At 44.5% G+C, this 25,297-nt stretch overlaps 1 protein-coding gene across 1 annotated transcript in view; it reads right to left on the bottom strand.

The window, feature by feature from the left end:
• The window catches only part of LOC144768928 (alpha-2-macroglobulin-like protein 1), a 451,046-nt gene that overhangs the window by 40,039 nt on the left and 385,710 nt on the right, over positions 1-25,297 (bottom strand). The window contains exon 31 of the mRNA XM_078652935.1: positions 6,975-7,087. Within this exon, the coding sequence (XP_078509061.1) occupies positions 6,975-7,087 (113 nt within the window). The remainder of the gene's footprint in view (positions 1-6,974; positions 7,088-25,297) is intronic.

The following is a 25,297-nucleotide window of genomic DNA, read 5'->3' as shown; positions in this document are numbered from 1 at the left end:
CCAGAGGAAGAATAAGAGCCTTTAAGAGATTTTCAACAGCCTCCAAAAGGCCATCTTTAGGAGTGGATTTATGTCCCATGTCTACATTCCTTTGTATTACTTCTGTCTCATCTATAAGAATTTTTTCCCCTTCCTCTGGCAAAATTTCTTTAGGGACTGCTACCTGTGGCGGCTTCCACGGGTTGTCAGACCCACTTTTGTATTTCCCTCCCTTCCTCCTTCTCTTCCTAACTGGGGAGGATACCCCACCTTTGGTCTTTTGGTTGTCACGTGCTCTAGTTGTTTTAATGGTAGGCTGGGAAGCAAGCAACGTCACAACCTCAGTTTGTATCTTCAGGGGGGGAGGTAAGATGTTACTAATAGAGTGGGGAACAGTCTCCAAAAGCAGAGGAGTATTAAGATCTATAAGGTTATTGGATATTACCGGGGACAAGTCACTTGGACCTTCCACAGCTACGTCCAAAACCTCCAGTGATAGCGGGCTTTCTTAAAAGATTAAAGGTATACTATCTGTGTTAAATAACTCTGCATCCGTCTCAGCATATTCTGAGGTGCATCCAGGTGACTTCACTTTACTAGAGGGTGGAACCTGCCTCTTAAGAAGCTCAATTGAGAGACGGCGTTCGGCCCTCCTTTCAGCTAAAGCTAACTCTCGGTCAATGTCCTTGGTCGCTTTAGCAAAAAATTTATCAAGGGGTCCGAGAATGGAAGTAGTCACACGATCAGGAAGGGGGTTAGGAGTAGAGCTAGACATTCTTAAAATATAACAACAATAATAATAATAAAAATGAGTAGTGCCTAAGGATAATTAATCATAAGGGGGGCAAGTACAGTTACCCAATAAAGAGTCACAAGCAAGTTACCTCCGGGATTATGTTCCAAATTTGCTTGGAGTTTAAATAAGGGTGTCAACCCAATGATAATAAACCCAAAACCACACCACAGAGTTATCAAAGGGGGGGGGCCCCGGCCCGGCCTCCTTCGGCCTCTGACGGCCACAGACGGTCCCGCCCTTGTCCCGGGACGCTCCCACGCCGCGGGAAGGGACCGTCTCTTAAATACGTGGACCAATAGAGTGAAGGCGGGGCGTGGTGGACAGGGAGAGCGGCCAGGTGACGGGAGGCGCGGGTTACCGAGGCTTCTGGTCCTTGAAGTCCGGCCCCACTCGCTTGCAGCCCTGGCCAACACACGCTTTGCAGGAATACACTGTCAAGGCTTCCAGGTGGGAGTAGAACGCAGCGGGACCCGCGGAGCGGGTACCGCAAGTTGTAAACAACGATAAGGGTCCAGGAGCGCTCTCAGCAGCACCAGTTACGGTCAGCAAAATATCCCAAGGCGTTTCCTCCTTCTAAACCTTTTGAATGTTAAGGCGGGGCGTGGTGGACAGGGAGAGCGGCCAGGTGACGGGAGGCGCGGGTTACCGAGGCTTCTGGTCCTTGAAGTCCGGCCCCACTCGCTCGCAGCCCTGGCCAACACACGCTTTGCAGGAATACACTGTCAAGGCTTCCAGGTGGGAGTAGAACGCAGCGGGACCCGCGGAGAGGGTACCGCAAGTTGTAAACGACGATAAGGGTCCAGGAGCGCCCTCAGCAGCACCAGTTACGGTCAGCAAAATATCCCAAGGCGTTTCCTCCTTCTAAACCTTTTGAATGTTAAGGCGGGGCGTGGTGGACAGGGAGAGCGGCCAGGTGACGGGAGGCGCGGGTTACCGAGGCTTCTGGTCCTTGAAGTCCGGCCCCACTCGCTCGCAGCCCTGGCCAACACACGCTTTGCAGGAATACACTGTCAAGGCTTCCAGGTGGGAGTAGAACGCAGCGGGACCCGCGGAGCGGGTACCACAAGTTGTAAATGACGATAAGGGTCCAGGAGCGCCCTCAGCAGCACCAGTTACGGTCAGCAAAATATCCCAAGGCGTTTCCTCCTTCTTAACCTTTTGAATGTTAAGGCGGGCGTGGTTGACAGGGAGAGCGGCCAGGTGACGGGAGGCGCGGGTTACCGAGGCTTCTGGTCCTTGAAGTCCGGCCCCACTCGCTTGGAGCCCTGGCCAACACACGCTTTGCAGGAATACACTGTCAAGGCTTCCAGGTGGGAGTAGAACGCAGCGGGACCCGCGGAGCGGGTACCGCAAGTTGTAAACGACGATAAGGGTCCAGGAGCGCCCTCAGCAGCACCATTTACGGTCAGCAAAATATCCCCTCACTCAGTCACTTTTAGGCCAATGCTGCGTCAAAACCCTGCGCCTGCTTGAAGCAGGCGTAAGGCTTGACGCAGCATTGGAAGAATAGCCCCCCCCCCCCCCCAGAGCATTGCTGGAGCCGCGTCGCGCTTGCGACGCAACTTCAGCAATGCGCCGCCTTTACGGCACAGATGCGTGACGCATATGTGCCATTTTTGCCCCATGGTGCACTGCATTGTAAATGGGGCGCATCATGGGTGACGGAGCTGCGGCGCACAATTACTGGCACATCCCTGTTGATGTTTAGGGGTGCATATACCCATGGTAATGGAGGTATAAAATGTTTTTTAACTGTGTGCAGTGATTAGTAAAATGTATGTAGTAGAGTGAGTAGTACGTTTATCATATTATTATGTTACAGTATCATCATATATGTATCGTAATGTTGCAAGAGCAGGACAAACTTATAGTCGTACTCATATTAAGTTGCCTGAGTTTCTAGGCTGAAACTGTACTTGTTTTGCATCTCCTTGGCCTCTCGTGAAATAAATATTTAAATGCATGTTGTTTTCAAAAGTAGCAGTGTTCTCATCTCGCTGCAGGTGAATGAATGCCAGATACAAGGGATGCTTTGAAGATAGCTGGAAGCGAGAAGGGAGTATGCCTTCCGTGTCTGACTCGCTTGGGAGCCAAGGTCGACTGGCCGATTTGGAAAGTTTTAATTAAATGTACATGACCTCGCCACCTAGAAAAAGTTTCAGTGGGAAGTTTTACCAGGATGAATCAGTAAAAATCGAATTCTATATTGCATGATGTTCAAGGACGGAGACCCCAGACTTCTGCTAGCTTTCGGAGAGCCTTAAGCACTTCAACCCATTTTAAGTGAGTACTCCCTAGGAAGTCAACACATGCTGACACCTTTTGGGACCTGATAGAAGGGCATTAGGTGGGAATCCCTTTTAGTATAGTGTAGGGACAGATTTGTTTTATTTTCTCAAGAATAGAGAGTTGGACTCTGCTTCTATTTTAAGCCGTATCCTGCTCTTGGAGTTCACCATTGTATTCCTTTTGTGCCGAATCACTTATATTCGTAGAATCGGCTCCATATTGATTTTCCTGTACCTATTTATGATGATTTTGCGATGTAATAATAATAATAATAATGTTTATTGATTAATTATTTAAAATCTTTACCAAAAAGAGAATGCACAATATAACATTTCAATTATAGTAATACAGTAAAATTATAGTAATACAGTAAAAGGGCGATGACTTTACAAATTAAGTGATAATTTAGTAATTTTTAAAAATGTAGAAATACAAACAGTATAATAGTTAATATTTTAAAAATTCCAGTTTTTTCCATGCACTTGTTAAGAATGTTGAGAGAGCAGAATTAATATGTATATCTTCCAGGCAAAACACTGGATTAGCGCTTGTCTACATGTCCTTATTGATCTTTTATTGAAGTGCCTTTTTAAAAGTGTTATTCTTTCATTTTTTAGTTCTGGGCAAAGGCAAAATAGATGTATGATATGTATTTACATCTTAATATTTTTGGCTTTATAATAAATTGATAAACTCTACAGAAGGAGCCTGTGGTCCTTTCAGGTTTGTTATTGAGCATTGGTATGAAGTGTTCATTCCCCTCCATCATGTTTAGTGATAAATAAAAGACCATCAGTGCCAAATTCAAGGAAGCAGATAGGGGTGTAATTTGGCTCAATCAACAACAATAGTTTGCTGGACCCTTCCCAATACGGTTTCAGAAAGGCTCACAGTACAGAAACAGCCTTGCTTACCGCCTCAGAAGAGCATAGGTGGATCATGGACAGTGGCAGCCAAGCCATCCTCATCCTATTCAATCTCTCACTGGCTTTTGATACAGTCAACCACACCATTTTGACTAACAGACCAATGGAGTTAGGAAAAAGAGGTGCAGCTCTGACTCTACTTAAGGATTTTCTAACTGATGGAACAAATCATGTAACCTTGGGCAATTTCACGTTAAACCAATTCAGCTTCCAATGCAAGGCTCCGTAGGGCCCTTTTCAACCTGTATGTTGCCCCCCTAATCAAACAGATAAAATCCCTAGGTTTTCAGTAGGGTCATACACCATGACACCCAAATTGTGGTGTCAATCTCCAAAGATCACAAAGAAGTGGGTCATAAATTAATTTCCTTCAAGCACCAAATAGATCATTGGATGAAAACCAATTGCTTAAAATTAAAACGCTGGTAAAACAGAGGACCTATGTGCGGAAATAATAGATCTCTTTGGTCGGCAATCTGATGGCCTCAGAATATAGGACCATTACCAATTCCAGTTCAGAAAAAATGGAACTTGGGAATAATTTTTTATGCTAAACTCCACTTTGACCATCCAGTAAAAACACTCTCTTCTGCTTTTATGCACTAAAATTTATCAAAAAGATTAGTCCCATACATCTTGAATGATCTACAAAAAACTGTTTTTACATCAAAGATCTTGGCCAAGTTGGACGACTGAAATGCTCTCTTCATCGGCATCCGGAAAACTTTGGTACAAAAACTTCAAACACAACAAAATACGGAATCACAACTTCTGTCTTGAATTCTCAAACTTAAGTCGGTGGCGCAAGCACTAGTCAACTTGCACTGGTAACCTATAGAAAAACATTTCGGGCCAGATGTAGGTGGCCAATTACCGATCGGTAACGGCCGAATTCGGCCGTTACCGACTGGTAATGGAATTTGAGAGGTAGGGCACTCAATTTTACAGAATCGGTAAATTTACCGATCGGTAAATTTACCGATTCTGTAAAATACCGAGTCTGTAAATTTGAGATGTAGGTGGGACTCTTCTGAGTCCCACAAGCCTTACCGAATCGGTATTTTACCATCAAATCCTATTTGATGGTAAAATACCGATTCCGGTGTGCATGCACATGTGTGCATGCATACCTCTGCCATATGACAGGCAGACCTGCCCTTGGGGCATGTATGCCTGCCACATGGCCACCAAGCCTGTTTTGGGGGGCCAGAGGGTGTCAAAGTGACACCCCCTGCACCCTTGTGAAAATCGGTATTTACCGATTCTGTAATTACAGAATCTATATTGCCCATTGAATCCTATGGGCTGCAAGGCCCATAGGAATCAATGGGCAATACCGAATCGGTATTTACAGAATCGGTAAATACCGAATCTTAACGATTCGGTATTTACCGATTCTGAAATACCTACATCTCCCCCCCTCTATTTTACCACCTCTTAAATACCGATTCGGTATGAATCGGTATTTAAGAGGTGGTAAAATAAAATTACCTACATCTGGCCCATAGAGTTTATGACCTTATACATAACCTTTAAAGCATAGCATAACTCAGGTGCTAGGTACTTTCATGCAAAATTTGCCCAGTACTCCCTAGGCAGAAAACTCAGATCCTCAGTTGCAATGCTGTTATACCTCCCAAGAGCAAAATATGCTACATGGGGTAGTAGCAGCTTCTTCTGAAGGCAGCTAAACTTTAGAACGGTCTACTGCTGGACATAAGGAGATGTTCTGACTTCCTGGCCTTCAGGAACCTGATAAAAACCTGGATGTTCTTACGGTCATTTTTTTGGGCAGCAACAAGGTCCCCTTCAGCATCGCTCAAGACAGCAGCAGCGCCAAGATGCCTCCAGGCATTCGAGCGCTATACAAAACAAAAAATCAAATCAAATCCATTTGTTAGGAGACTCGATACTGACAGCCTCATTATCAGTGCCCCTGTAATTCTGATGGGGGGCCTTAAAGGGAGTTACCACCCCTCTATGAATTACTAACTTCACTGAAAAAAAGCCAAAATATCTGGGTGAAACTAGAAACTGGTGGAACTCTATTTAATTTGTCATAATTTCCAAATGGGGTAGTGGGTTTTTAACAGGTATCAGAATGTGTTACCAACTCCCTACCAAAACTAGCACTGCATATTCTTCACTTAAATGTGACAGGTTTCTATCCTATGACAAAGTAGTGGGTCTTCTTCAGTACCAGTTCCTTCTTTGAACGTTGCAAGGAAAATACACTTTCCCATCAATCTCAAATACCAGAATAGAAGACACAAAACCTCATTGGATGCCAGACACAATACCCAAGTCAAGAAAGGTTCAGCCGCAAAGCACTGCTTACATTATCCAATGCATCATTTGACGCCTTCTTTACAAGCTACAGAGGGAGGCAATTACTTCAGGCGAGAAATGAGAACACATCTCTCCCAGAGGTGGCTGGAAGTAAGAATGTTGTTTACAAAAATACTCTATGAATAAAAAGTGTGCCCTAAATATTATTTACAAAAATAAAATATTGGGTATAGATTATCTATTATTAATTACAGTAATACAATATTTTTTTAAACAAGATGGAGGACAAGATATTTATACCAAACAATAATTTGACTGCAATATTCTGGTACCATGCCTGTTGGTGGACAAAACAGGAACTAGATGGCCACTGGTGACATAAATACAGCTGTGGCTAAACTTAGGGACTAAACATTCCTTAGAGTAATAGAATTTTGGAGTCTACCTGTTTGGAGCAGGGAATTGCAAACAAACCTGCAAGAAAGATGAGCAGGACAACATCCCAGAGTGACTGGTGAATGTTGAATAAATCTCTGGAGATGGGTCCTGTTATAGCATAACAGCACGCCTCACAGGAAAAATCTGCATGCTTGATATGAGAGGTCTTCAAGTCGGTCACTCGGCCAACAGTGGCAGTAGGAGAGAGTAGTGGTGAGACGAGTTTTAGACACAGGGGTTTTGACAAGAGCCATTACCTTAAATAGATGGTGAAGAAGATAGTTCCTGTTGCATCCGTCAAGGTGGCGTCCACAATGATGTCAAAAGCTGGGCGAATGTTACGAGTCAGGGTGTTATAGGACAATGTCACCTGTGTGAAGAGAGGAAGTGGCAGTCATCAGTGAAGCAGACAGAATGAGGTCTTGTCTCTACATGACACAAACGGCCACATGCATCATTGTTGCCGTTTGCGATTTCTTAATTGCGAAGATTAAGGAATCGCAATTAAGAAATCGCAAATGGCTATGCATCAAGAAATCGCAATTTTGATTGCGATTTCTTAAATTTACTTAATTGCAATTCACAATTTGCGAATCGCAATTAAGGAATCCCTTCCCATTGATTCCTATGGGCCTAGAGGCAAAGGACCCCCCCCTGCACCCCTGAAATTTAACTTTAAGAACATTTTTCACACACACATACCCCAAGGGCATGTGTGTGTGTAAAATGAAACTTTGAAAAATGCACTTTTGTGCATTTTTCAAAGTTTTCGCAAATTACCATGAAGGTGAACTTCATGGAAATTTACCTCTCCCTATTTGCGAATTCGCAATTTCTAAAGTGTGATGCATTGCATTTAAGAAATCAAAAATGTTGATTTCTTAAATGCAATCGCAATTTAAGAAATCGCAACATAATTGCGATTCCTTAAATTGCGCAAAAATAAAAATACATGATGTATCCCAAAAAAGGAAATTGCGTTCGCAAACGGACGAATTTTGCGATTCGCACCGTTTGCGAATGCAATTTACCTTGATGCATGTGGCCGAAAGTGAGTGTGACAATAGACACTTCTAATGCAGATACAATGTTCCCCTGGGTCTAGTACCAGACACATAAAGACACACTGAAACATTTCACACACAGATATAGACAAATCACGCGCACACAACAAAGACATACAGACAGAACAAAGAGGCACACACACAAAGCCATGCAGAGAAACTCACAGACATGCATGTAAACCCACATACATCTATATATAGATACACATGTATGCAGAGATACATAGGGATGAACATACACAACCACACACAAAGACATACTGGCAGACATGTCAACACATGAACAAACAAATGCATATAAAGACAGAGAAACACATAGACTCAAACATACAGCCAGCAAGACACAAAACAGACTCACAGATAGGGACATAGTGCTGCATAGTTGCACATAAACACACACAGGAACACACACATATACTAAAGGAGACATGCCAATCCAAGTAAATATGTGAACATTCACATGCTCCCAAACACAAATACTCATTCAGAAATACTTCGCCATACAGAACGTAATGTATATTCAAATAAATAAAAGAAGAAGTGAGAACCTGAGATAATAGAAACACCCATCATACAGTGGATGCACCTGGATAAGCCTCAAAGTGTGTGGTGTGCCTGTATGTGTTTAGTCTGTGTACATGTGTGTACATTTATGTTTGATGTCTGGATGTAAAGGCATCCATACAACGTCAGTGTGACTGTAGGTGTGGTGTTGCAATGTGTAAATGCACCTATAGTCTTGTGCATTCACATCTGCTGGGTCCGGCTTTGTCAATGTTAGTTTCTTCTGTTATCACAAACGTGCTTTGGTTACTCTACAGAGATATGGTTTATGAATGCTTATATACCTGGGAACTCACGATAGGGCATTTTGCACAGTGAAACTACACATTTATTCCCTATATCTTCTCTAATGGTCACTTAAGAATTGGTTATGAAGTGATTCTATGTAAAATTGTTGGACTTTCCTTTACCCTGACAGGTCAATACAAAATTATTTTTTCTTTAATTGTTTGAACTAGATCAGTGGTCTTATGGATTGCTTAAATATCCCTAACTAATGATTATATTGGTAGTGTAGTTGTTACATTTCATCACTCATTTACAATTTTCTTTGATTTATTCTGGAGCTAAAGTAAAGGATTCTCAACAAAGGTATCGATGTATTTCAGATGCCGTCCACTCCCGCTTGTGTGTGGAGAACCTGAAGCCACCACTTGAGAGTCTATAACTGGACTGTCTTAAGAAATGTAAGCTCTGAGTTTGCTTCTCTGAATTTCTCTTGACTTCTCATAAAAAATCAAACAGAAAATGTTATTAGAAATGTGTCAGTGATTAGATCCAGATGTTCAGGATCTAGAGAGACATAAGATCTTGCCTATTGCTCCGTCTGGAGTGCCTAAAAAGAATCAATAAGTGCATACTAAAATAGATGGATGGAACCTATGGTTATCTTCTGGGCAGCCCAGTAGAAGATTTTATAAAAACCCACTAGTGAAAATCATGGTGGAAGAGAGTCCGAGGTACAGGAAGACAGATCCACCAATCTGTGATGGAGCCTGAATATGGACTAATGTATCTTCTAGGGGGTGAACAACCTTTACAATGAAACTTTTACAACGCACTACCATTACAACGCAGTCATTACAACGCAAACCATTACAACGCATTGCGCTGGGGGGCGCTCTAGGATAGGGAATACGTTTAATTTACTATCCAACACCTTCCCTAGTGTCCACGGGGACTGGAGTTGGAATAGTAAATTAAACTTTTCACTATCCAGCACCCCAAAGCGCTATGCGTTGTAAAGGTTTGCGATGTAAAAACCGCGTTGTAAAGGCATGCGAGGTAAAAGTATGCGTTGTAACGTCATACATCCCTTCTAGGGGGTTGTGATGACTGGTGTTCATGTTGCAGGAATGTCCTGACTAATAAACTCTTCTAAAGTAACCTTGCCTAGGTCTTATCTGTATAGGTTCTATGTCCTGGGATGGTCCTCACGAGGGCACTCATAATATGGTGATCTTCCTTTCAGTAGCCTTGTTTGTGCTTCTTGGGGCACTAGACCAGGTTCTTTTAGGGGTAAGAGTGGAGGAAAACAGTCCCATTGACCCCTGTTGAAAACTGTAGATGTCCTAAAACACGGTGTGAATGCATAATCCTGAAGAAAATACCTGCAGTGAAAAACAACCTCAGGAACAAGGCAGCAGTGTTCAGGATCGTTGCTCAGTGAGCAGAAAAAAAATAAGTGCCTGACTGACATCCTTCTCTGATGGAAGGGCGGTTTCCAGGGCTTATAAAGTGACAGAGACACATTTCTCAATCTCAGAGTATGTATCGGTGAACTATTTCCTGTTACTTTAACATTGCACGTGTGGTGTCTGCAGTCACATATACATTATTTTGAATGGTTCGGCTAATTGAATTTTTAATAAAATAATGGAAGAAAGATTTATTTTTATTCCCTTGCTTATTTTTTTTATATTTAAAAATGTGTTCCAGGACCAAGCACAAGCTGTCCTGCTTACATTTATGAATATCAGAGGTAATACCATGTTGGAAAACTAAATTCGGTGATTGTAAAGAATTTTTCAAATCTACAAAGGAGACTTTCATAATGTGAGCATTCGATAACCAACCCCTTTGTCAAAGAACTGGGCCAAATTAACATGTTCAATGGATGTGAAAAATGCAGGACTAGTTTGCAACAAAAAAAATTACTCTTTCAAACCCCCTTTCTTTTGTCTTCAGAGAATGTAGCGAAGGAAACCATTGTTGATCAAAAAAAAGAACATTTGTCCTTCAAAGATATCTCTCGACAGCAGGAAATCTGAAAGTCTCTTAGCTTGCAATGCTTTGCTCGCTCCTGGGTATTACCCACTCTGTAGCACTTGTGGCCATCCATAGTGCTCTCAAAGCAACGTACTAGGTGCATCCTCACCATTATAAATGTATTCATATCATACTACACTCTGCACATCGGTCTAGCTCTCTTTTTCTATCTTTATGCTCACAATTTACTATAAATCTGAGATATTCTCAGTGCTGCAGATGTAAGGCTTGTGGAAAAAGGCATATACCAGATATGTGAAAACCAGGAAGTCCCCATTGATGAACTGAAAAATCTCTGCAAGAGATCATGTTGAAGAACTGCTGCTTTTCTAACTTGTAAATTACTATTTGATTGAAAATGGAACTTCATCCACCAGATGTGTTGAGGATGAATAAGAGGCTTGGGTGAAAACCTCGACTGTGCTGGGAGAATAAGTTTTCAAGGCTCAAAGAGGTCAGCCATCTCTGTCCTTGAGGGTTGAAGATGTTTGAATGTTTGACAAACAAATGTCACAATCCTCAGTTGAATGGGCAGATTTATGAAGGCAATACATACAATTTGTGTGAAGATCTCTCATGAATACCTTCTTTGCTCCATGTGAAGCTTCTGACCCGAAGAGACATCTTTGAAGTCACCCATAAAGAAGGTCAAGGCTCAGCCACACAGGTTTAAAGTCAAACACAAATTTGGAAGAAGGAGCAGAGGTCTGAAGACTCCCTTTACTCAGCTTGGCATGAAACTGAAATGAAATTAAATGAAATTTAGATTTATAACAGGCGCTACTACCCGGAGATGTCCAGGCGCGGCGTCCTATCATGCTCTGTAATCCAGTGCAGGGTGTTAGGAAGGTGGGACAGGCTAGTTGTTAGAAGTTTACAAAATGCCAAGAGATTGTTTTCTGTCTGAAGTGCTAATGGGAGTAGGTTCCGCATTCTGGCTGTGCCTACAACAAAAATTCCCCCCCCCCCCCCCCCCCATGAGGCTGTTCTGTCCCTGGATATTACCAGATTTTCGGATGTTGCTGAGCTAAGCAGTACAAAAGGGGATGGTGGTGGACGGAGCATCCGAATCAATCAAACACTCACACCCAGTCAAAAGATCTGGGTTTAATCCATCACCGTTCTTTAGCCCACTCTGCCACCCCAGTTCAGACATGGCTATATGCAAATCAGTCTGACCCTGTGCCTCATGGGAACAGTCCAGCCCGAACTGCCAAGCCATGTCTTCCCTGGACCGGAAACAAGCTTCCGAGGACCGGTTTCTGGCATTACAGCCGTCTTCAGCCCGGCTTGCTTGAATCCAGTGGCAAAGTGAGCAAGGGACTCACATCTGAGCATACCCTGCCACACTTATGGTGGCCAAAAGCGGTACAAAAGGGGGTGGTGATGGACGGAGCATCCGAATCAATCAAACACTCACACCCAGTCAAAAGATCTGGGTTTAATCCATTGCCGTTCTTTAGCCCACTCTGCCACCCCAGTTCAGACATGGCTTTATGCAAATCAGTCTGACCCTGTGCCTCATGGGAACAGTCCAGCCCGAACTGCCAAGCCATCTCTTCCCTGGACCGGAAACAAGCTTCCGAGGACCGGTTTCTGGCATTCCAGCTGTCTTCAGCCCGGCTTGCTTGAATCCAGTGGCAAAGTGAGCAAGGGACTCACGTCTGAGCATACCCTGCCACACTTATGGCGGCCAAAAGCGGTACAAAAGGGGGTGGTGATGGACGGAGCTTCAGGCTATCAAAGGCGATAATTCCATGTGCAACAAATTGGTAGCCAATATGCTAACAGCCACCCTCTTCCGTAGAGAAAAGCATTCCCTCTGCAGACTGGGGGTGAAGTCCAGTTTGACAAGAATGGGCGGCATGGTGAACAGCAAGGTAGGTAAGCCTCTGGTGCAATGTTTCAGGGAGTTGTGGGGGGTCGCGAACACAAGGGTTTGAAACGTGTAGAGGATCTTGGACAGTACAGTTATTTTATTGCTGCCACCCCGCCCAGCTAGGAGAAGTAGAGATGACGCCACTTCATAAGTTCAGATCGCACTTCAGTAAAAAGATTTTGGTAGTTCATCTAAGCAGAGGGTGTGCGGTGGACCCCCAAGTAGGGGATATATGTGTCAGCCCACTCTATGGGGTATTGGGCACAAAGCTGTTTTTTATGGAGTTGAGGCACTGGCAGGTTGAGTATCGGTGATTTTTGTAGGCTGACCTTGAACCCTGAGATTGCCAAAATTGATGCCGTTCCACCACCAGGGCCGGCAGGGAGACAAGAGGATTGGCAAGCATCAGAATCATGTCATCTGCATATAAGCTGATGGTATAAGGTGCACCCCCGAACTGGACCCCTGCAATATTCTGGTCCAACCGGATTCTCTGTGCGAAAGGGTCCATGTGGAGTGCCAACAGGAGTGGTGATAGAGGACAACCCTGACATGTTCCTCTTTGTATAGGAAATAAATCGGAGGAGACCCCATTCACCCCCCCTGGCCCATGGAGAGATGTAAAACACTCTGGATCCAGTGGTAGAATCGGTCTCTAAATTCAAAGCACTACGGATAGCAATCAGGTATGGCCAGTCAACTCTGTTCAATGGCTTTTCAGCACCTATTGTTAGCAGGAGAGCCTCCTTTCGAATCAATGGACCTACATGATAATATGTAGCATGTGTTTAGTATTGGCCCCACGGTGTGCTAGGATGTCCATAAAGAGTTTTGCATAAATATTGAGTAGGAAGGTAGGCCTATATGACCTACACAGCAATGTTGTCTTTTCCGGGCTTGGGGAATACCATGATAGAGGCTTCAAGCATAAGCTGGATGAGTGTCCCTGTGTAAGCAAAGGTATTAAATAGTCTGGTGAGTACAGGGGGGGAGACATCCTTTACAACGCAACTTTTACCACCCAGTGCTTTTACGACGCAACTTTTACAACGCAAACCATCACAACGCATTGCGCTGGGGGGCGCTCTAGGATAGGGAATAGATTCAATTTATTATCCAACACCTTCCCTAGTGTCCAAGGGGACTGGAGTTGGAATAGTAAATTAAACTATTCACTATCCAGCACCCCAAAGCGCTATGCGTTGTAAAGGCATGCGTTGTAAAAACCGCGTTGTAAAGGCATGCGTGGTAAAAGCATGCGTTGTAATGTCATACATCTGTATAGGGGCCAGGGCATGGCAGAATGTTTTGTGAAATAGAGGTGAGAAGCCATCAGGGCCTGTGGATTTTAGCGGTTTCAGACAAGCTATGGCCGAGATCACCTCTTTGAGACTGATCAGCCCCTCTATGTTCTGTACCTATGCAATGGAAAGCCTTGTTATTTGGGCCTTATCTAAGTAAGTGGGGATAGTGTCATCATTGAGGGATAGTGTCATCAGAGCATCGGGATTGGTAAAACTCCTGAAATACAGCCAATATTTGTCTGACCTCTGTGATTTCCTCCCACCTCTCATTACTGATTTTACCTATGCTATTGCCTCTCAGAACGAAGACACTGTGCCAGCAACCTGCTGCATTTATTGCCACCAGTGTAAAATTTGTGCTTAAGGCGCATTTGGGTGTATTCCGTCCTGTCGAGTTCCAATCATTTGGGCTGTGTGCTTGTCTTGTCTTGCTCGCTCCATATCCTAGGGGCACCTTTCCGCACATGGATGATCTCTAGTTCCTTTATTGCTTGTGTTCATTTTTCGCTCCTCAGTCGGTAATTTCGAATCAATAGGGCAATAATTGGATCCCCTCTGAGTACTGCTTTCAGTGCATCCCAAAGCATGTCCTTGGCCATGATCTGTAGGTATGCATTGTAGGCAGTGTTTAATGTCTTGATACTGTTTATGTTTTGGATGGGACTGCCTTGTAGCATCTAGTCATTGGGGGCTCAGTGTGCACCATCCGCCCACTTTGCTAGTGTAATGGGGGTGTGGTCAGATAATGATATGGGAACCATGACCACGTCCAGGACCAGCGTCTGAATAGTAGGGGTGACCAGAAAGTACTCTATGCGTGCATAAGTCTTGTGTGCTGAGGAAAACAATGTGTAGTCTTGGTCTCTGGGGTAGTAGCGCCTCCAAAGATCTTTCGGCCACCTCAGGCCTTTTTCTCAGAGCACTCTGGTCTGACCGAACGACTGGCACAATCGATCTAATTAATTATTCAACACTAGATTGAATTCGCTGCTCACCAGAACAGTTGCATCCAGGGACTGAAGAGTATCTGATAGTGCCGTCTTAATGAATTGTTTTTGTTGTTCATATGGAGTATATATATATTAGCTATTGTGAATGAAAGGGACCCCTTACAAATGCGATATGCCAATAAGCAATCTTTAATTTCAGCACTTTTCCATAGCACTTCTCCTCTGACGCCCTGGGAAAGAAGCATGGCCACCCCCCTCCCCTTTTTTGACCATCAGAGAGGACCAGAATTGTTGGGGGAACCTTAAAGATTTAACCCATATTTTATCTCTCGATATAAAGTGTGTCTCCTGGAGCAGGCATATGTTGCTCCCACTGCGCTCCAGGAGAGACAATATCGCAGCCTGCTGAGTTGAGTGGTTTAGACCTCTGACGTTGAGGCTAAGAACTTTGATTTCCATAATGAGTGAACGAAACGGATGGTGATGTGTTGGACCTTGGGGCTTGTATGTGTTGCAGGCCCTTGGACACTTGCATTGTGCAGTCTGGGTGGCCTAGCCCATAGTAAATGGAGACCCGAAAATCAAGTCTATCAAGCAATGCTCAGTCAGGAACATGGAAAATGTCTACCCGTGGATCAAATAGTCTATTCCACGTATCCCCTGCCACTGTTGCAAGTGAGGGGGGAGAGAGGCCTTGCAAGGAAAGTCTGGAGGCTGGTTCAGTTGGCCCTCCGAGTGGAAGATGATCATAAATGAGAATTCCTAGCCATAAGAGACTTCTCTAGTGCAAAGGCATTATGTGATTGGCTTGCAGGAATAGGGCTCTCATGTAGCCCATATGGTCCATGCCCTCAGTTCTGTTTGGCGCCCCCGCAGTCGAATGTTCCGTTATGACCTGGTTTCAAGGTCTTTGGCATGGGCTAGAGGTCTTCTTGGCGTTCCAGTAGTCTTTGCCCCAGGCAGTCTCGTTTTTTTCTAGGGTGGACACTCTGTCTCCCAGTAAGCCCAGGTCACATCTCATGTCCTGTAGTTCCTGTGACAGGTCCTTTTTACCATTTGCAGATTCACCTTGAAGGAGTCAAAGAGGTATTCCAGCAAGGTCCTCGTAATCGGGGTGGCATCTTGTCCATTGTCCTCCGTGGCTGAGGTACAGGAAGGCGCGGGGGCCTCTTTGGAAGAGGCACTGGTGAATCACTTTAGCATGTAATGCGGGTTGTTGTCTTTCTTGCCTTTGGAGTCAGCCATTTGGGCAGTAGGCCCCCCCACCCAACCACCCGGCAGGCCAGCAGTGCACCAAGAAAATCCCAGCCGGTCAGGACTTTAGCGTACTAGTGGGAGGTAGTAGCACCAGCAAGTTTTGTATACAATTGTGCAATGGTATACCATCACTGAAGTGGGAGCTAAAAGGGGAGGGTCTGTCTTTATCATAGCTCTCTTGGATGCTGGGTGCTCAGTAAGCATGCGGGTGCAGGCCGCCAGCCATCAGCACTAGTCACCGGAGGCACAGATGTTTATTGCACAGTGTTGGAGGTTTGCTTCAACATTTGTTTCTCTCCTTGCTCCGAGGAAGGTTCCATCAGTCCCACAATAACAGCATGGGCCCCCATGGCCACGCACAGACCAAAGTCAGTTCTGGGAGTCCTTTTTATTTTAGGCTCAGGTTGTAGCTCCTATTGCACCCTGACACCACAAGCATCCCCAGCATTAAGCACCACAGATGTATGACGTTTCAACGCATGCTTTTACAACGCATGCCATTACGACGCAGGTTTTACAACGCAAGTCGTTACAACGACTTGCGTTGGGGGGCGCTGGATAGTGAATAGTTTAATTTACTATTCCAACTCCAGTCACCGTGGATAGTAGGGAAGGTGTTGGATAGTAATTAAACTATTCCCTATCCTAGAGTGCCCCCCAGCGCAATGCGTTGTAATAACTTGCGTTGTAAAAGTTGCGTCGTAATGGTAGTGCGTTGTAAAAGATTCGTTGTAAAGAATGTTCCCCCACGTGGCAGGCAAGGCTAGGGTGGGAGCGCTAATCCAGCTCGGGGAGGGGCACCCTTGATGTCCCGCCAATGTGGAGTGCTGGTGGAGTAGTCACAGATTAGACATCCAGTTAACCCACTGGGACACCCTCTTCTGAGCTCATGGTATGTTCCAATGTGCTGCAGTATCTGGAGGCGGCACATACAGCCACACCGTCATCTCTACCATCTGCGGGTAGCATCCAAAAGGGAGCACAGAAGGAGCACAAGTCCGCCAATCCTCGAGGCGGAACCAGCAGCACTCAGTAGCAGCGCCTGTTGCACTGGTGGTCATCTGGCAATGTGAGGCGAGCCGCTCCGAGCCCATCGCAGAGCAGTGTCTGCCATCTTGGCTGGTCTCCACCTGAGGGTCCATGTGCGCAAACAGCCATAGAGGGTACACAGAGAGCCTTGCCACCTAGACCCTGTGGGGGTCAGGGAGGCTTCATAGCTCTCCTCTCAGGCAAGCAAGGCCTCCGGCCCCAGCAAATGTTGCACTCCAAGAGATGGAGGAGCGTGTCTGGCTTCTAACATGCCCGCCATCTTGTCCATGCCCTCCGCTGCCATCTTAGCCACACCCCCACCCCTCCATTATTTGTATTTTTAAGAATATTGTAAGTTTTTTTTTTTTATTAAATTTTTATTGTAAGTTGAATCAAAACATACATAAAAAAGAGACAAAACAATAAATAAAAGACACAGGCTTGTATGCACACTCGCCCCAACTTGTGGGTTGTTTCCATGTCACATTTGTTTAGTACAATACAATATACAGTACTGACACATCTTCAATCAGAGTACAACATAGGATATAGTGGGAGGCAGTTAATCAATTGAATGAGATTGTAGGTAAAGCGGTAGAGGTATCCAATAGTCTCTGGGTTTGGATCTCTATGGAAGCTCTTCTTCATAGGTTTTCAGTGTGTCCCTGCACTCCACCATGTCATGCAGCCATTATTTACTCGGGGGTTTTTCCCTTCCAATACATAGATAGTTGTCTTTTAGCCAATAATAGTGCAACTGCACAGAATTTACAGTTAACTGACCTCAGATTTGTCACAAGTCCTGCAGACATATACAGATTGTACAATCAATTTTGGTTCCTAATATAGCACTTAATATTTCTATTACAGTTTCCCAGTATTCACTAACATGTGGCCAGTTCCATGCTAAATGTACAAAATCTGCTTCATCAATACCACTTCGTTTACAACATGCATCTGAACGAAGGCCACATTTTTTTATTTTAGCAGGTGTATGATATGTTTGATGTAGGTACTTGTAATGCATAAGATGCAGATTTCCATTCGGGGTAAACAGGTCAGTCAGAGCACAGCAAGTGGTCCATTTCTCCTAGAGAAGGGGTGTATCTAAGACAGCCGACCACCTATTGCACGCTTTATGTGTGGTGCTTGCTATGTCATTCTGTAATAGGATATTTTGGGGCCTATTAGGATGGAGGACGGACCTGCGTCCGTCCGCCACCCCCGAGGTGGAGGGACCGTCCGCAGGGGCAGCGGCGGTCCCTCCGGTGCAATTAGGATGTGACCGCCACCCTGGCGGTCACATCCCGTATCTTTAACCTTGCGGCGGGTGCTGCTTGAAGCAGCACCCGCCGCAAGCTTAAAAATGCATGTTTTACATTTGTGCGTGTAAATGCTGGGGGGTACCATAGGTACCCCCCATGTGCACCCCCCACCCCCCGACACCCTGGGGGCCCGCAACGGGCCCCCAAACACCAAAGACCACATGCGTGGAAAAGCATGTTTCTCTGTACATCGTAATTTGGCTAACGGTGTCTTGGAGACACCGCCACCAAATAGCCCTCCACACCCCGCGGATCAGCAGCGGACGGACCTGCCGTCCGCCGCTGCTCCCACCGCAATCCCACCACCATCCTAATCTGGCGGTGGGTGTTTCCTGTGGCCGCGGCGGTGAATCTGCATCCTCCAGGCCGGCGGTGGATTCCGCCGGCCCGGAGGATGCGGATTCACCCCCATCCTAATCGGCCCCATAGTTTGGTCACTACGTGAATATTATGCGAAGTAGTGATGATCATTTGTAATGCTTGAAGTGTTGGTCGTTCTGTAGGAAAAGCTGTTTAGAGATCTTTAATTGCACCTCTTAGTCTAAGAAATGTAAATTTGAAGAGGAGTGGTTGGGTGCTAATATATTGAAGGTCGTCAGTTTCTATAGCTACACAGTCATTATGTAGATCTCCCATCACATCTATCCCAACCTGCTGCAGTAGTGTCATGCTTACTTTTTCTTGAGTCACTGAAAAGCCGGGTGTTGCGGTAATGGCAATGCCGGTGCATACAGTGGTAGTTAGTGTGCTAATTTCGCCATTCTCTGCCATGCTAGATTGGTAGTACGAATGGTATTTATTTCGTGTCTCGGGACATGTGTGCGGGGTTGTGGTAAAATATGTTGAAGCGGAATTGGATGGGCATCGCAGTCCTCAACTGCCATATGTGGGAGCTATCGAATCGGATGGTACCAGTAGTGTGCATATTGTGCCTGGGCACAGAGATAGTATAGCAGAAAATCTGGGACCTAGAAGCCCCCCTTGAAGTATGGGAGTGTCAGCGCGTGTAATTCATTGCGAGCTTGTTTAACAGCCAAAATAAGTTGGGTTACGCTTGCTGTCAGTCTTTGAAATACCGATTTTGGTGGAGTTATGGGAATATTATTAAAAAGATTTAAAAAATGGGGAAGTATGACCATCTTTACTATAGCCATTCTTTCTGCCAGGGATAGAGGTAGATGTATCCATCTTCCTACCTTTTCTTCCAATTTACATATTGCAGTGCCATAGTTTGCTCATATAACCACCACAGGGTCTCTGTGATACCAGATGCTGAGATACCGGACAGAGTCTGATTGCCATTCCAGTGGAAAGTCCGCTGGGTGCGGTGTTGTAATTTCCGTCAGCGGGATGATGGTTGATTTACTCCAATTTATTTCAAGGCCTGATTGTCTATTAAATATAATGTATTCCCGGGGGAGGGGAGATAGATTGTCTTGTGGTTCACGAACATACAGCACCATGTTGTCAACATACAGGGAGATATTTATAAATTGTAGGGCTGTATTTTTGTGATGCTGTCTAATTTTACATGCTAACAGTTCGAGGGCAATTGCGAATAGCAGGGGTGAAAGTGGGCATCCCTGTCTAGTTCCTTGTGTGATTTGTAACGTGTCTGAAACATACTGATTTATTTTTATACGTGCTACTGGTTTCGTGTTTAACATTCTGATCTATTGTAGCAGGATTAGGGTAGAACCATTTTATGTAGCGCTGTAAATAGATAGGGCCATTCAACCAAATCAAATGCCTTGGCAGCATCTAATAAGACTGCCGCTGCCTTGAGGTCTGGATTGAGTTGATGGGATAGTGTGAAGAGGGTGTGTATATTATGTGCTCTTGAGTGATGGGGTATAAACCCGGATTGGTCCAGGAATATAATATTAGACAAAAGTGGTTGTAGATGTGTGGCTATAAGTTTGGCTAGTATTTTTGTGTCCGTATTTATTAAAGAAAGCGGGCGGTAAGATTCACAGTTTTCAGGGTCCTTATCTGGTTTTAAGAGGGTTATAATCAGAGCTTCCCTAACTGTGGGTGGGAGGATTTGTTTGCTGTGAGCATCACCATACATTTCTACCAGGTGAGGTGCTAAGAGTGCAACATATTTTTTATAAAATTCACCTGTGAACCCGTCCGGCCCGGGTGCTTTTCCATTGGGCAGGGTTTTTATTACTTCTGTAACGTCTTCAATTGTAATCGGTTGTGCTAAGTATTCCCGTGATTTTCCGATAACCAGGCTATGGCAATGTCCTCAAGATATGTTAATATTTCAGGCTGGTCCGCTCTATTACGTGTGCCGTATAGCTCTCCATATGTGGACATGAAGGGTTCCAATATACCTTATGTATCGTATTGTAGGGTACCCTGTGTATCCTTAACTTTAGTTACTGCCTGTGGTGTGCGTTCATAACAGATTTTGTGTGCTAGTACGAGTCCTGATCTACCGCCCTCCCCGTATGTTCTTGCTGTTGGTCTCCTCAACACAAAGTTAAGTTCACTATGTGTGAAGTCCTGGTATTCAGATAGATTTTTGTGTATAGTGCCTAGTAGAGCAGTGATGTGGGTATGTTCATATTCTCTCTCTAGATGTTTGAGTTTGTCTTCACATTTTGTAAGTTGGTTACGGATATCTTTTAGAATGCCTGCAATGGTACTAATACACACTCCACGTAAAGTAGCCTTGAATGCTTCCCACATCAAGCTAGCATCATCTACAGAGTGTTGATTTGATTGGAAGTATTCCTCTATAGCTTGCCCGATAGCAACATTGTATGGTTCATGTAATAAAGCTTTGGCATTAAAACGCTAGATATATAGTTAGCCAGGCTTATAGAAAGCAGGACTGGATTATGTCCGCTAGGGTCTTTGGTAAATGGTGTATCTCGTGTGTCCAAGTACTTGCTACTTTGGTCGTGAGCCAGTAAGCTATACACGACCAGCTATTATGTATGGTGGAACTGTGTGTAGCTGCCATAGCAAAAGTGGATTTCGCAATCTCCACACATCCACCATATTGAATTCTGCCATACTATCCTGTATTATTTGTACTGCACGGGTAAGATGTTCTTTGGTAGAACCTGATCTATCAAGGTCATCATTTAGTGCCAGATTAAAGTCCCTCCATCCCGGGTAGATCTCTCAACTGCTTCTGTATATGATTGAAGAATTCAGGGTCATCCATGTTCGGTCCATATACATTCACTAATCGAAGGTGGTAACCTCGAAGTTGACCAGTCACAATGATATATCAGCAACATTAATCTGTCTGTGTGTGATTTACAATAAAGTTTACCCCCTTTTTCACTAGGATCAGAACTCCTCTGGAGTATGATGAGTATGACGATAATAGTAGCTTCAGCCCGTCTGTTTCCTAAGCTATGTTTGGTTGCTTTCGTTAGGTGGGTTTCTTGCAGTAGGGCTATATCTATATGGTGTCTATCAAGATATGCAAATGTTTGACGTATTTTTTTGGGGTTATTCAAAACCCGGACATTCCAGGTGAGCAAATTAAGTAGTGACGGTTTTACTTTACTGCTTCTTATAAAGTATTAAGGGTAGATTTAATTTATTTGAATACCTCCAAATTTTGTGTGCGTGCCATATCATATAATATTTTCTGTTGTGCTTGCATAGATCTATTAGTGCTACAGCTGACTGTATTGTACTGTGTGTGCGATTGCCTGGTGAACAAAAAAAACAACCCCCAAATCCCCCCATTCACTTTAGCATCCCAATCATGCCAAAGACATGCTCAATAGAACAGCGTTAACATCGTACCAACTGTTGCGGGGAGCCCTCTCAGGGGGCCGCTAAGTGCTCACAATTGCATCTGCATAGGCGGATGTGGTCGGGTGTTTCACATTCAACATGGCCTCTATAATGCCTGATAACAGTTACGAAAATTGAACAGATATAGACTTATCTATAGATTGGCTGGAATAAGTGTTAAGACATCACATTACGGAACAGAATACATACTTCTTTTCGTACCCCAAAGTGGCACACTAGGCACCATGTAAGTGTCGATAAGAGGATTAATGCTAGTACAATTGGTAGTTGGTATTACACTATTTGACATTTGCTTTGCACATTACCAACTGACTACAGCAGGAGCGTACATATGTCTATGTGTAACTCTAGAGCAGTTACGTGCTTGATGTCCCACATTCGTCTTAGTTTCCTGTGGGTATTAGAGAGTGAAATCACACTCAGACATAGGCTATGTTGTAAACGCTGAAATTGAGGACTCAACACATGTTAATTACGTTACCATGAGTTCATGCTTCATCAGTCAGAGTCCGATGCAGCAGTGGATCGGTCCGGTGTTTTACGTTTAGTGGCAATCATCTTGATGAAGTCTAGTGGCAGCCCTGGGTGTGGTCAGTAATTTAGTGCGTCCTCCATGAAATACACGTAGTCTCGCTGGATAGAGCATGGCATACTCCATACCCATATCTCGTAGTTTCTTTTTTATGGGTGCAAATTCTTTGCGTGCTGCCTGTAAGGCCACTGTAAAATCGGGATAGAACGTTGTTTCCCTTATAGATGATTTTCTGTTTTTCTCTTGCTAGACCTAAGATCCGATTCCTATCCCTATAATTAAGGATACGGGCAATAATGAGTCTTGGTGGGACTCCTGGTATAGGTTTGGATGCCAGTGTTCTGTGTGCATGTTCAACAATGAGCACGGAGGAGAAGGCCTCCGCGCCAAAGATGTCTTGTATCATGTCTTCCACAAAGGTTTCCATTCAGCCAGTGTTTGTGCTCTCTGGAAGTCCGGTAATGCGAATGTTGTTGCGTCGCGATCTTACTTCCAAATCTTCATTCTTGTTCTTAATAACTTATAGTATTTTTTCCATCTCCAAGAATTTACAAGTTGTAGTGTTAGATTCGTCCTCTCCTGCTGAGATTCGCAACTCGGCATCATCCAGGCGTTCGCCTTGCTTATCGATCTTAGCGGCCATGTTGTCTACTCTTAACGTTAGAGTGTCAATCTTGTTAGCTATAGTCTGCCGGCTTTGTTGGATAGCTAGTAGAGTATCTTCCATTTTGGTCTTTTTCGCATGATCTGTATCAAGTTCCGTGACAGAGTGAACCGATGTCGCTCTAGGTGTGCCGTGGGTGTCAAAAGACAGCTTTAATTGTTGCTTATCTGGTTTGCCCATGGCAAGTAGGAGATACAGCAGACGTTATAGAAGGAAGTATTGGCCAGTTGATTATCTTGCAGCGTTTTATATGGTCCCTTAACTAACTTATTGCATGATACTTAACCGGCTGTTGGGGTGGTTGATGCTATTGATGGTGTACACTTCCTCGCCCGTAGCTGTGCTTACAATAGTTATTTTTGCGTACTGCTGGCGCAAAGTGTACTGGAAACTAATGTTCCATTAGCAATTGCGCAGTTAGTTGTTAATGATTGACAACCGGGGTCGCGCAGATTATCGGCTAGGGGCGGAACAGTTTGAAGCATATTCTACACCGTGCACCTTCTGTATAGTAACCAAATGGTTCCGTCAGGTGCAGACTTCTTTAGTGTGTCACCAACTAGCTAGTGACAGTCCTTTTATAGTGCTGGAGTGTGGGTGTCTACATGTATGTAGCAGAGTCGCAAAGTGGTGCAGCAATCACCTTCATCAAGTGTTAAAATGGCAGTTTGCACATCAATCACACAGTAGAGTTATAGAGTAACCATGCCAGGTCTGTACATGTGAAGCTTCTTAACAGCATCTGTAGATAGTACAGTCTTCCTGGCAGCTTTTGTATCCAACAATTAGAGTTGTGTTGTAGGCCACAGGATTTATCACGTAGCTACCCACGACATATGCGGTGCAACTCAAGGAAAATTAACTAGCGCGGGCCCTCGGTTACTCTTGGTTCCGCAATTATGGCCGGCCTGGACTGTCCAGCTCCCAACAGGGCGCAATTTACACCGCTATAAGAAGTCTACAACGTTCATGTGTAAGTAGCTTGCTTGTCGCATTCGGTAAGTTGAGCGATCAGTTGTGCATCAGGTTCGCAGGTCGCCGAATGCAGCCCGTCGGTGCAGTAGGAATACTCTCCGTGTTACATGGGCCTTTTTTGTCCCCATCTCCTTCGTCAAATGCTAGTGTTACGGGAGTGTTGGTGGGGTGGAGGTAGAGACTGGCGGCAGCTCCCACAGCGCGCAAGTTAGTGAGGTATTATTTATCAGCGTTGCAGTGGGGCACAATGGTGTTTACTCACAGGCAGGTTCTCATTCACAGTGTGCTCCATACAGGCCAGAAAGCGACACAGTACGCCGCCATTTTGTGCCGTCCAGGGGCTCCGGCAGGTCTCCTCTTCCGCCGCAGTTTTCTGTAGTGATTTCCTGATTATACGTCTCCGCGATATCACTGCTGTTCCGCAGCAATATTTTACAATTCTCACTCGTCAGGACTCGGCCAATCCTGAAGTTTTTTCAAGGATACTGTTCCCAACCAGCGGAGCGGCACTAACGTGCCCCCATTCCATTGTGCACCCTCTAGCGCCACCAAGAAAATTGAAAGGTTCATAAATTTATGGTTATGTGTCATTTTTATGTTTTATATATTTAAATATTTCATCTCATCTTCTTCATACGCCAGAAGGAATATGGCATCAGATGCTCACAATGGCATTCACAAACTAACATGCAGCGCTTAGGGAAATACCAAAGAAAATAAATACAGTTTCCCCTAACAAACACAACACTTCCAGTGCTTAGAGATGTACACATGACATAGACACACATAAATATATTAGAATACATAGCAGCAAGAACATCCAAACACAGACACACCCACGATTAGGTAGCAGGAATGAGAAATTGGTACAAGTCTCAGAAACAAGTGTCAAGAAACAAATTAAAAGATCCTTTTTGCTATAAAGAGACATAAACGATTCCTGACACTATTCCTCAACTCCTGGATCTTACAGGACTAGT

This window comes from Lissotriton helveticus, chromosome 7, assembly GCF_964261635.1.
Source record: "Lissotriton helveticus chromosome 7, aLisHel1.1, whole genome shotgun sequence".
Taxonomy (NCBI): Eukaryota; Metazoa; Chordata; class Amphibia; order Caudata; family Salamandridae; genus Lissotriton; species Lissotriton helveticus.
The sequence above is the reverse complement of the archived record's forward strand: the minus strand, read 5'-3'. Positions and strand labels throughout refer to the sequence as shown.